This window comes from Scardinius erythrophthalmus (assembly GCF_964197995.2).
Source record: "Scardinius erythrophthalmus genome assembly, chromosome: 17".
In the NCBI taxonomy this organism is placed as follows: Eukaryota; Metazoa; Chordata; class Actinopteri; order Cypriniformes; family Leuciscidae; genus Scardinius; species Scardinius erythrophthalmus.
In genome coordinates this window covers 6,345,349-6,357,856 of record NC_138237.1, presented here as the reverse complement: position 1 = coordinate 6,357,856, position 12,508 = coordinate 6,345,349, and the positions used below count along the sequence as shown (strand labels likewise).

Here is a 12,508-nt window from a genome sequence, read left to right as displayed (position 1 = left end):
TAAAGGTTTCTTCAAGCATCTCGGAGACGTTCCCGCAGTTCTTCTGGATTTAGTCTGTCTCAGTTTCTTCTGTTTCTTCATGTAATCACAGACGGACTCGATGATGGTGAGATCAGATCACACCGGCTGTTGTCAGACTCCTTGTGCATACACACATCTCACTGGATTATTACAATTAATGGCAAAAAGAATGTTTTGAAATGTAAACTGATATTTCCTACTGACACACTACAGCAAAAGATAGAAATAACTGACTTAAAACCATTTTTTGGGGGGGGGGGGGGGGGGGGTGTATTAACATGCCTAAGACTTTTGCACAGTAGGCTACTGTACACACACACACACACACACAATATTTAGTAGTTACTGGAACTATTTTAAGGAAAATGTTCTACGTCTAACTGACCTTCAGTTCAAACCCTAAATCTGATGAGGCCGCATTTTAAATGTGGAAAAGCATTATAAATAAATAATGATTATATATTTCTGGTTCAGCTTTGTAAATACTGAATGAAGACACTGACATCTTCCTGCTCAGTGATGGTTCGAACATATGTGTGCAAAAACATTTCCAAAGCAAACACTAACATTCAAGAGTTTGGGTCTGTAAGGTTTTCCAATGTTTCTGAACGAAGTCTGCTCACCAAGACTGCATTTATCTGATTACAAATACAGTAGAAATATTAATATTGTGAAATATTATTACAATTTAAAATAGCTGTTTTCTATGTGAATATATAGTAAAGTGTTAATTGTTATTTATTCTTGAGATCAAAGCTGAATTTTCAGCATCATTACTCCAGTCTTCAGTGTCACATGATCCTTCAGAAATCATTCTAATATGATTATGATTCTTTGATGAAAACAAAGTTCAAAAGAACATTATTTGTTTGAAATTGAAATCTTAACATTATAAATGCTCACTGTCTAATCTTCACTGTCACTTTTGATTAATTTAATGCATCCTTGCTGAATAAAAGTATTAATATCTTAAAAAAAAAACACTAACCCCAAACATTTAATAGAATCACTGATTTGATAGAAAACGTTCAATGAACAAAAAAATAATAACAAAAAATAATCAAACTAAATTATAATCTTTTCATTTCTTTCAGGAAATGTGCTCTAAAACTCAACATCGAGCATCAAAAACACAGATTTTCCCCTCACCCAGGCTTTCTTCCACTCCTGCAGGAGTGTGTTGTGTTCAGACAGAGTGTTTCTCCACTGATCCACGTGTGTGTGAGGAGCACCGGCCTCTGAGAGGAAACACATCATACATCACGTCACAGGTGAAGGCAAGATGGCGCATTGTAACGTCAGACTCGCGGCTTTACCTCTGCCGATGAGCCGAAGCTGGACTTTTGAAGCGTCGTTTCCAGTTTCAGACACTGCTGTGCACTCATACTGGACATCTTCATTCACCGCTTCTCCCCTCAGCCAGCTGCTCACCAGCACGGCATCATGGGAAACCACACGTCTGTGTTCAAACGCGCGAGTCTCGAGTCTCCGTCCGTTTATGTGCCACTCAACACTTACATCGCTAGGACCTGAAGGAGAACTGCACTTACATTTGGACCCTGCATGACATTTAGAGCTCCAGTACACACACACACACACACACACACACACACACACACACACACACACACACACACACACACACACACACACACGATACAACTGAAAGCCAGTCAAACCTGGCAGTCTCATGCTGTTTGAGGAATCATTGGATTATCACACACTCTCATTCTACATGCATAACAAACTGTACATTCACATCATAAACCAGATCAAATTAGTTAGGACTTGTTTCAAATGCATTCAGCTAAATGAGTAAATGAATGTTTTAAATGAGTGTTTCCAAAAACAACTGAGTGTGTGTATATACAAGCTGGATTTACAGTATCTGTGACATGTTGTTGAGCACAGAACATTTTTATGGACGCTTGTTTCCACCACAGAACAATCAAAACAAATAATAAAAGGTAATAGCAACTTTTTAACTAAAAATTATGATAAAAATATCTCGCAATTCAGGCTTTATGACTCGTAATAAAGAGTTTACATCTCACAATTGTGAGTTATAAACTAGGAATTTGCGAGAAAGAAAGTCCAAATTTCGAGTTTTAAACTTGGAATGGGCGAGAAAGTCAGAAATTGTGAGATATAAACTCAAGAATTGAGATAAAAAGTTGCAATTACATTTTTTATTTTATTCTATGGCGGAAACAGGTTTTCAAACATTTTGACTCGTCTTGGTTTGTCTCAGTTCACTGGAACATTACAGTACGTGTCGACCCAAAACCACTTTCTGTGCAAAGTTATATCCAACATTTCAACTTGTAACCTGGTAAACCTGGTAACTTTCACAGTAAACATAGGGATAAAATAGTAAAAACCTTCTAAGACTCTTCAGCTCAAACACATTAGTTCATGCATTTGTCAGATGCTTTAAAGTGATTTACACTGCATTCAAGATATTTATTTTCTCCGATCATGATGTGGGAATCGAACCCGTGATCTTGGCATTGCTAGTGTCATTGCTCTACTTACAGCTTGAGCTACAAATAACACACAATTATATATGAAATAATTCATATAAAGTGCTTTAACAAAAATATGAGCTTCACATTTCTGCTTTGAAACCCCCAGGTGGCGTTCTTTAAACATCCGTCACGCGTGTTTAATGCTGTCACTATAGGAAAGGACTGATTCACTGCCCTCTCTTAAAAACATTACACAATTGTAATAGTGTATAATAATACACAAATAATCTCATTGTGTAAATTGATACCGTCAAGCAAATTTTAGTAGATTTGTGCATTTTATATTTGTAAAGATGAATTCATTACTGAGATTCTGCGTGTCATGATTTAGTCAAACCATGATTATGGTTTGTCGGATATTACCTTTCATGTAGTGTGTAATGAAGCTGTTTGTGAATATTTGTGAAGGATCAAAGACAACTGGAGTAATTGTCTCGCAGAAGAAAGAAGTGATTCTGAACCGCTTGAAACGAGTCGTCAGTAACTCCAGTCTCACCAGTGCTCAAACTCACGCAGTTGTGTAACTAATTTGCATAATACCAGCCTATGGTTTTCATTGGCTGACGGCGAACAGCGTCTACTTTGCTCCGCCCTCAAACACTGTAGTTGTATCTGAGACTGGAAGAGTTTGGTTTGTGTTGTTCATGTCGAGAAGACGCTGTTTTCAGCGTGTGAATCCACTCTGATGCACTTCTAAAGGATGAGATTGATATAGTAAAACCGACGCCATTGTTACTGCTCGACCAATTACAGTAGACCAATCACAACAGACTGGGCCATCTGACCAATCAGAGCAGAGTAGACCAATCACAACAGACTGGGCCATCTGACCAATCAGAGCAGAGTAGACCAATCACAACAGACTGAGCCATCTGACCAATCAGAGCAGAGTAGACCAATCACAACAGACTGGGCCATCTGACCAATCAGAGCAGAGTAGACCAATCACAACAGACTGGGCCATCTGACCAATCAGAGCAGAGTAGTTCAATCACTGACCAATCAGAGCAGTACAGGGTCTCAGAAAGGCGATCAAGGACTTGATCAAGTCCTTGATCAAACCGTTTCAGATTCTTTATGAAATTAGCTGATGCTGCAATGGATAATATGAGAAAATGACAGTGTTTGACCTTGGATGCATGTAAACCTGTTGCAGCAGACTACTAAACACAATTAAGAGTCTTTAAAACAGCATAATAGGGGCACTTTAAACCACATGATATAATATCCAGCTTCAATAACGCATCTGTACGCAATAAACAGCATTTCACATCTTTTTGCAATTCAAACATTTATTCAGGCTCTCTAGCAAAAAGATTTGAAGAAACTTTGTACATCATCAGTTTTTTTGTATGTACAAATATTTACACTGTACACGACTGGTGCTGAAAGTGCATGTGATTTGATGAACGTCCTTTACAGAGTCCTTCAGTTAGACGTTTCTCACGCACTTCTTTCACAAGAGTCCATTTACAGAACAAGACTCACGTCTCCAGGTAAAACAATAATACAAACCATAATCATAAATTAAGATCTGAACAAAAAAAAAAACAAACAAAAAAAGAAATTCTAAAGTTATTTACTGTAAAATAAAAGTTTAGTAAACTCTAAAGTAAAAAGAAAAATTCGAATGCAGATTTTAGGCATGAGACGGTGAGCAGAACATGCACACACACAAACACACTTGTCCAAATACTCTTCCAATGACTTCCTCTCACAAGATCTGGGTCCTCTCGGCCAATCAGAACGCTTAATATTGCAGGAGCAGTGAAAGAAAGTCAGACTTGGGAGTATTGAGACAAGACTGATGAGAGAGTGAGCAGAGAAACAGGTCAGAGGTCAGAGGTACCACTCACCCAAGGCCAGGCAGAAGAGCAGAAAGGCCTGGTGAGGGTGAAGGGCCCAGGACTGTTCCCTCAGGAGAGGGGGGATCAGCCGAGGCCCATCCACACCCCTCCAGCCCGAGGACGGGACGTCGACAGGGGGACGAGGAACAGCCAAGGGTGCTGTGCGGGAGAGAGGGAGTGAAGGAGGAAAGGAGAGAGAGAGAGAGAGAGACAAACACAAGAGTGTGACAGCAGATTCAGGAACGCCACGAGGAAAGCTGGGAATGACGGCGGGAAACACCGGGAGAGGCGTGACCAAACATTTCACACAAAAAATCTAAAGAATATTTTGCACAAAGAAATCATATGTAGCAGGTTTGTGACATTGTTTCATGACATTTAAGCAGATTTCTTTTCTAATATTCTGAATTATCATAATGCCAGAAGTACTTTATATTACAGGAAACTATGCATTTCTTTTTTTTTTGTATTCAAATCACTATCATGAAAATGGCAAAACGCAAAAGAAAAAAGAACAGAAAAAAAAGTTACTTTTTTGCATAAAGAAAATAAATATTTGTGACATTTTCATGACATTTAAGCAATTTATTCTTAATATTAGAATTATCACTATAATAATTTATATGCAATATAGTCATGACTATTCAAACTATCCAGTTAGGACACAATTTATTATATATATGTATGTGTGTGTGTGTGTGTGTGTGTGTGTGTGTGTGTGTGTGTGTGTGTGTATTAAAATCACTGTCATGAAATATTGCCAAAATCCCCCCCAAAAAAACAAAAAAAAATTTATGCAAAAATAATAGATTTTTGTTACATTTGAGTTTCTTGACAAAACCAAAATATAAAAATACTACAAATTATATATATATATAAAAAAAACATATTTGTAACATTATTTTCAATGACATTTAAGAATACTTCTTAATATTCTAGTTGCCATAATGTGAAAGAAATACCTAATACAGTCGTGAAAATTATTCATTTATTACACTGTCATGAAATAATGTCGAAATACAAAAAAGAAAAATCCTTTAATGCAAAAAGAGGTTGTTTTTCTTTCAATTTTGGGGTTTCTTGACTTTTTTTGTGATATTCACGCTATTATTGCTAACATAAATAATATAATATCTTCAAAAATATCGAAATCATAAAGCTTCTTCTTTAAGAAAAAAAGGTTTTCAAAGCTCACGTTTGTGGACTTGAGTCAAACACTGTCAGAAATCTAAAAGCTTCTGTAGAAATACTGTGTCGTGTCGCTCTCTCCCAGACTCTTCAGACAGACCACAGGAAGCTGTGCAAGAGACACATCACAGTGCTTAGACTTCTTTTGGTCTCGTTTATAAACACGAGGAACCCATTTGAGCTTTTTGGAACAATCTGACTCCGTTTTTGAGCGTCTTCCAGAGACATCTTCCTCTTCCTCGTTATATGCAATCCTGCATGTGTGATACTGAAATCATCCCTGAGTTTTAAAATCACACGCCGTCAATCGCCGATAAACTTCAGGTCGGACCCCAGTCACCCCACACTGCAAACAAATCTGTGTTTTTGTCTTCTTTTCCAGTACTAAACATCTCAACATTCTGAAATCAAGATACATTTACCGGAGAATCAAAATGACTTAATGATAAAAAATTAATAAATGCAGAAAACTAGAAGAAATATGTCAGTTGTGTGTATATATCTTGTTTTCCCTTTTAATTATATTTATTTTTACGACATTTAAACAAATTTCTTCTTAATATTCTAATTACCATTATGCAAAAAATACTTTACATGTAATACAGCCATAAAAAATATCCTGTCAGAATCAGAAACCAATTTTTTGGTATTAAAATATCATGAAATAATGTCAAAATGCTAAATTATACTAATAATTATAACAGAATGATCCTGCAAACAGTCCTTTTTAAACAAAACGCTTCTTTTTCTTTACATTTTGGGGTTTGTTAATATTTCACCCCAAAATCAAAGCAAAAAAAAAAGAATACAACAAATAATTTGCATAAAGACAAAACTGACTAAATTTAGATATTTTTTTTTTCAGAAAACAAAGACTTAATATCTTAGTCCGCTTCTCAAGCAAATGCATCTTGATTTGATTTGATATTTGTACCAGAAAATGAGACAATAACAGGAAAGTGCAAACCGAGGGTGAATATTAAACGCCCCAAAAACAATATATTCAAACACAGTCCGGAACTCCAATTTGGAAAACATCACGCAAACTTACCAATTTGGTAAATAATGTTTCCAATTTGGAATCTTATTTGGAATCGAGTCGTGTTTCTTGCAGAGCGAGTAAACGCTAGCGCGTGCGTTAGTGTGGCGTGTCGGCGTCTGCGTATTCGATGGGCTGAGACGCGCAGTCGATGTCGAAGGGTCGGTCTTTAGTGGGACTGTCGTCACCGTCCTCGAAGCTGTTGGACGGGACTCTTCCGTTCACGTATTCCGGCTCCGTCTCGTATCCGGTGTCTCTGAGCGCGTGCAGTGGATGCGCTCCGTTCTGATTGGCTGAATCTGTCTTCTCCTGCACGGGCTCCATCAGGCCCGACTCACAGGCCACGTACTCGGCCTGAGGTTTTTTGTTTGAGCCGAGCAGAGCGGCCCGCAGGCGGAGGCACGGCGCCGGAAGATACTGCATGTAGCAGTTATACGCCAGCGCCGCGAGGAAGAGGAGGAAGAAGAGGAGGAAGAGCGACAGCAGGGCTATGCTGTTGTCGTGCTGGATGTATTTGGCCGAAGGATCGAGCGTCTCGGTGCGCGTGGGTAAGTTGCTGACCTCTGGAGGGATGTGGGATTTGGGTTTAATGGCGTTGTTTGGAGGGGTTGTTAGTGAGGGAGAGTCCGTGTGTGTTGACGTTAGTCCTGAGGTGAGACCGTCATTACCTTCAGGCGCCGGGGTCGGGTCGCGGGACACGCTCTGAGGATGCCGAGCGGATAGCGGAGGCGTGTTCTCGGGAACATCCAGGCGGAGGACGTATCCGGCCACCAGACGGGTGAAGTTCTGTCCCGCACCCGACTCGACGGACCAGCATTCGTAGCGGCCCGTGTCCTCTGACGTCACGCTGTAGATGAGCAGCCCGTTCTCCCCCATCAGGAGGAAGCGAGAGGCTTCGGTGAGGGCGTGACCGTTGAGTTTCCACAACACCTGAGCCAGGTTAGAGCGCACCTGACACGACAGGTCCGCAGAACCGCCAGGCTGTACCGCCACCTGCTGGTAGTCCTCCAGCGCAAGAGCAGCGACTGCGAGAGGGACAGCAGGACGGTTATCCTCAATATCACTGCAGTGCAGTCTTAGTTTACAGGGAAAGTGACACCTATCATTATTTTAATTCCAAAAGTTTTAGATAAAAAAAAACGCATTATAAAAACATCAAAAGGTCTATTGTACTACTTTATTTGTACTTATTGATTAAAATTGTTTAATATTCTTCCTTTGAAAAACAGCGAGGAAAACATGCCGTGATTATTCATAACTAGAATTGTACTGTACTGTTTTAATAATTTACAATCTACCCAGCAATGACTGTTTAAATTATAATTTATCATTCCTCTGACTTTATTATTATATAAATAATCAAATATAAAATTATAAAGTAAATTATAAAGTATCGAGAAATAAAAAGTGTATATGTGTATATATATATATATATATATATATATATATATAAATAAACTATGATTATGATTCCTCTGTTATTTAAGAACAAATATGCAACTATGGATATTACATAATAAAATGATATAAATAAAAAATAATAAATAAATTATATAAATAACAAAAGAATAATAATGATAATTCATCCAACTCTAAAATTATAAAGCATAAAGTCCATTATAATATATTATACATTACATTATAATGTACTGAGAAATTGAAAAAGTATATTTAGATATAAAACATTTATAATATATTTATAATATATATAAATATACTATATTATAAATTATAATATATTTAATTATATAAAAAATACATACAAATAATAATTATTACAAAATATAAATTATATAAAAATAAATTATGAGAATTCCTCTAACTATACAATTCCGAAGTATATTAAAATATTTAGAAATTATATAGATTAAATATATTAGAAGGCACTGAGAAATACTATAAGAAAAAAAAAGAAAAAAATTAAATTATATATATACACACATATATATCAAAACTGTTATTTAAAAAAAATAATAATAATAATTATATATATAATAATAATAATTATTATTATAATTATAGAAATTATAATTATATATAAATAATAAAAAAGATAAACATTGCCCAGCCCTAGTACACACACACACCTAAATGCCTCTAGCAGTCTTATCCGTTAAACTTTCCTGGTGTGTGTGGTGTTTACATATAATATTTAGTATAATTAGTATAATTATCAGATATACAGTGACAATGGTCTCATGTACTCTGGTTTTTGTTGTTCTGTCTCAGCTAGTGTACAGACAGCAAAAAAACAAAAACAGGCACTAAAACTGGACCATCTGAGCTTCTTTACGGAGTCTAATTTAATACACATGACATTATACATTACACACCTGGAGGACACATCCCAGCATCCCCTTTGAGGCTCTGAATCAGCTTCCTGTAACACACACAGCTCAGAGTAAATATAGACACATCTGATTAAAGATGATAATGCCGTCTGGCTAACATATTCCAGAAAACATATTCAAAAATATTTAAAAGCGTCTTTTAAACAAATTATGAACAGATAAGACACAATTACATCATAATGTGTTCCTCTTAAAGCCGGCGCAGAGACGCAGTGTCTGCACATATTTGAGAAGTTAAAGACTAAGATCCTCCATGTCAACAAGACAGACGTGCTGTCGGTCACAATGAGGGGGTTATAGTTCTCATTTCTCACCGTTGTTGAGCATCATCCCGGAAAATATTAATGCAGGAAGTTGAGCGCGCGTCCCAGGCGCAGTACGGGTCTCGGGCCAGGACACAGTCCACACAGGACAGGTACTTCTCACAGAACGCTGTGGGACACTGGACCACACCGGAGTCAGAGCCCGCGTACAGGAACTGGGCCTGCAAAACAGTCAATCAATGATTCACTCAACAATGCTTTTACTCAAATGTTTGAGATATAAAATTATACAATAAAAATATAAATAGGTAAATATTGCCGTTTATTAGACTGTACGGTTATATTTGTGCTTATAAATTAAAATGAATAAACATTCTTTCTTGTGTTCATGATGTGAAAAACAGCAAGATTATTTTTAACTAGATTTTTACTGCGATCCACTTCTATAATTTAAAATCTACAGTACCTGGAAAAAAAAACTATGATTATGATTCCTCTAAAGTAATTTCAGAGCAAATATGCAAGTATGGATATTATATAATAAAAAAAAAATGTATGATATAAATTATTTTTAAAGAATGATATGAAAACTTAATTATGACGATTCCTCTGACTCTAAAATTATAAAGTATATATCAAGTATTTGCAGAAATAAAAAAAATATAATACATGATAATACAAAATAATATAAATATGATTATGAGAAATTAATGATAGACTACGATATAAATAATATCAATTATGATTCCTCTGACACAAATCTTTTCAGGACAAATATGCAAGCATGAATATTAAATAATAAAATTGTAAAAAGAAAAAAAAAAATTATTTAAAATAAATTAGATAAAAATAAAACAAATTATGATGATTCATCTGACTCTAAAATATAAAGTATATTTCATATATATTGAGAAATACTTGCAGAAATAATAATAATAAATAATAATAATAAATAAATAAATAAATGAATGAATAAATAAATGTATAAATAGATATATAAATAAATAAATAAATAAATATATAAATAAATAAATAAATATATAAATAAATAAATAAATAAATATATATATATATATATATATATATATATATATGTATATATATATAATGATTAATATTCCTGCAGCCATTTTTCATTCCCTTATTTATTGTCTGTGTGTGAGAATGAGAAACTGTAGATGATTTGCTGCTGGAAGAGGAACAGAGTCTGTACAGACTGTCTGTCTCCACCGTATGGAAACTTCCTCCCTGCTGTGGAATAACAGTGAATAAAGTGTGTTTTTGTGGATTTGATTTCCCATGATTCATCTCTCAAACGGCCACACCGCTGATAAGATGAATCTGAGCTGTGCGTACCGCCCGTGTGGAGAGTAACAGCGTTTTGATTGGCTCAGAGTTCTTCAGCAGCTGGATCTCCTCCACCGTGTGAACCTCTCCCTCCAACACCAGAGATTTATGCAGGAAACCTTTATCTGAGAACACATCAACAACAGGACATCACCATCACCACACTGGAAACACAACTTTCACCAACTCAAACCTTTCTACTTCAGATTTGAAGTTAATATTCCAACAATCTGAACATTCATGCTTCTCTGATGTCGGTTTATGGTCTCATGACATCCAAGTAAACAGATAAAATATTTAATCTTTAATAAATTATTGTTAGTTTTGACTTTGTAGCTGAAATTTAAAGTAGACTCGAATCTCTTTTTACATATGATAGTGTCTCAGTCCACATTACACTCACACTGGTGTTTTAGGAACCCAATCAAAATAAATAATATTAATAATAATAATAATAATATAATTTTTATATAAATAATAATTATTATTATATATGATTATTATAATTATTATCTGTATAATACATTATGATCTGTATTATTATATATAAATTTTATGAATAATACAATTTTATTATATTTTTTAATGTAGTTATTAAAATTAATAATATATTATTATTATCATAATAATTACTATTTATATATATTATATAATACTATATTATAATACTATATTATTAATACTATTTTATTATTCTATAATTTTTTATATTATAAATCAATTGATGAATTCTTATTATTAAAGTAATTCTTATTTTACTATATTTTAATTAATTATAAAGATAAATACTGTTTTAAACTAGAATTGTAAATAAAAAAATGAAAAATTAATATTTGATAATTATCATAATGCTTTATAAGTTGCTAATAATATTAATGTATTAAATTCTTCACTTTCAAACATTCAAACCCTCGAGTTGTAAACATTTCAAATCCTCAAGCTTTTATTTTGGTGGAGTTCTGCTGAGATGCTGCAAACTGAACAAAAATGTTGGAAATTATGCAAATGTATAATAAAGTAAAGCTAGCACACGTTGTGTTCCTGAATGCACGAGCAGAGATGAAGTTCACTGCATTCACTGTGAACAGAGACGCCGGATCCAGCGGATCATGACGCGATTATCTCGCAGCCCCATCTATTCATTTTAACTTTACAATCATATTTCCCGTTTGGGAAACCCTGGTGTAAAGAAACAAATCAAAACCAGACTTTCACATCCTGTGGTTTTCGCATCTCTTCACCGCAATCACTCACCGGTGGCGGTGAAGATCACATCGTAGAGGTTTCCATCGAGGGCCTGGACTCTCTCCACAGCGATCTGTGTGTAGTTGACGTCTTTGGTGATGAGGCGCGGGCCGTTGCCGATGGGCAGCACAGGGTCCTCCAGCAGCGGGTGGTCCCGCACGAACTGCAGAGTCTTATCGGGCAGCTGGAGGGACGAGTTGATGTTCTGCATGCGGTTCAGGTTAGTGATGCACTGAAACGGATAACGATCAAATCAAATGATTAGTGACAGAGCAATTAATAGGTAATGTTATTAGCTTAACTCTTCCTGCCTGGCTAATTAACAAATACTAGTTTCTCCTTATGTCAAATATTTATTGCTAACTTTGAGTTACAATTTTTTATATATGTTTGAATAATTTATGGTACAAACCTATTTATTGTGGTGTATTTTATATATATATATATACACACACACACACACACATACACATATATACATATATACACATATATATATATATATATATATATGTGTGTATGTATGTATGTATGTATGTATGTGTGTGTGTATATTAGAGCCCGACCGATATATCGGCGGCCGATATTATCGGCCGTTATTAGGCATTTTCCTAACTATCGGTATCGGCATTTATAACGGCCGATAAATTAATATTTAAAAAAATGCAGCGTGCAGTGA

General features: G+C 35.3%; 2 protein-coding genes across 4 annotated transcripts in view; both read right to left on the bottom strand.

Annotated features, from left to right (window-relative positions):
- Positions 1-12,508, bottom strand: part of sema4d (sema domain, immunoglobulin domain (Ig), transmembrane domain (TM) and short cytoplasmic domain, (semaphorin) 4D) — a 61,705-nt gene that overhangs the window by 1,127 nt on the left and 48,070 nt on the right. The window contains exons 13-20 of one of the 3 annotated variants that reach the window (XM_081391550.1): positions 11,839-12,061; positions 10,594-10,709; positions 9,289-9,458; positions 8,957-9,003; positions 7,292-7,648; positions 4,406-4,555; positions 1,338-1,550; positions 1,171-1,259 (exon numbers count right to left, since the gene is read on the bottom strand). In XM_081391550.1, the coding sequence (XP_081247676.1) occupies positions 1,171-1,259; positions 1,338-1,550; positions 4,406-4,555; positions 7,292-7,648; positions 8,957-9,003; positions 9,289-9,458; positions 10,594-10,709; positions 11,839-12,061 (1,365 nt within the window). Of the gene's footprint in view, positions 1-1,170; positions 1,260-1,337; positions 1,551-3,828; positions 4,556-7,291; positions 7,649-8,956; positions 9,004-9,288; positions 9,459-10,593; positions 10,710-11,838; positions 12,062-12,508 lie in introns of those variants that run through there. The other 2 variants (XM_081391551.1, XM_081391552.1) reach the window with 2 other exon arrangements.
- On the bottom strand, positions 6,603-7,286 carry LOC308705441 (semaphorin-4D-like; the record flags this gene model as incomplete). Its single annotated transcript, XM_081390464.1, has 1 exon — positions 6,603-7,286. A coding segment is annotated over one exon (564 nt), but the record flags the coding sequence as incomplete, so codon positions are not given.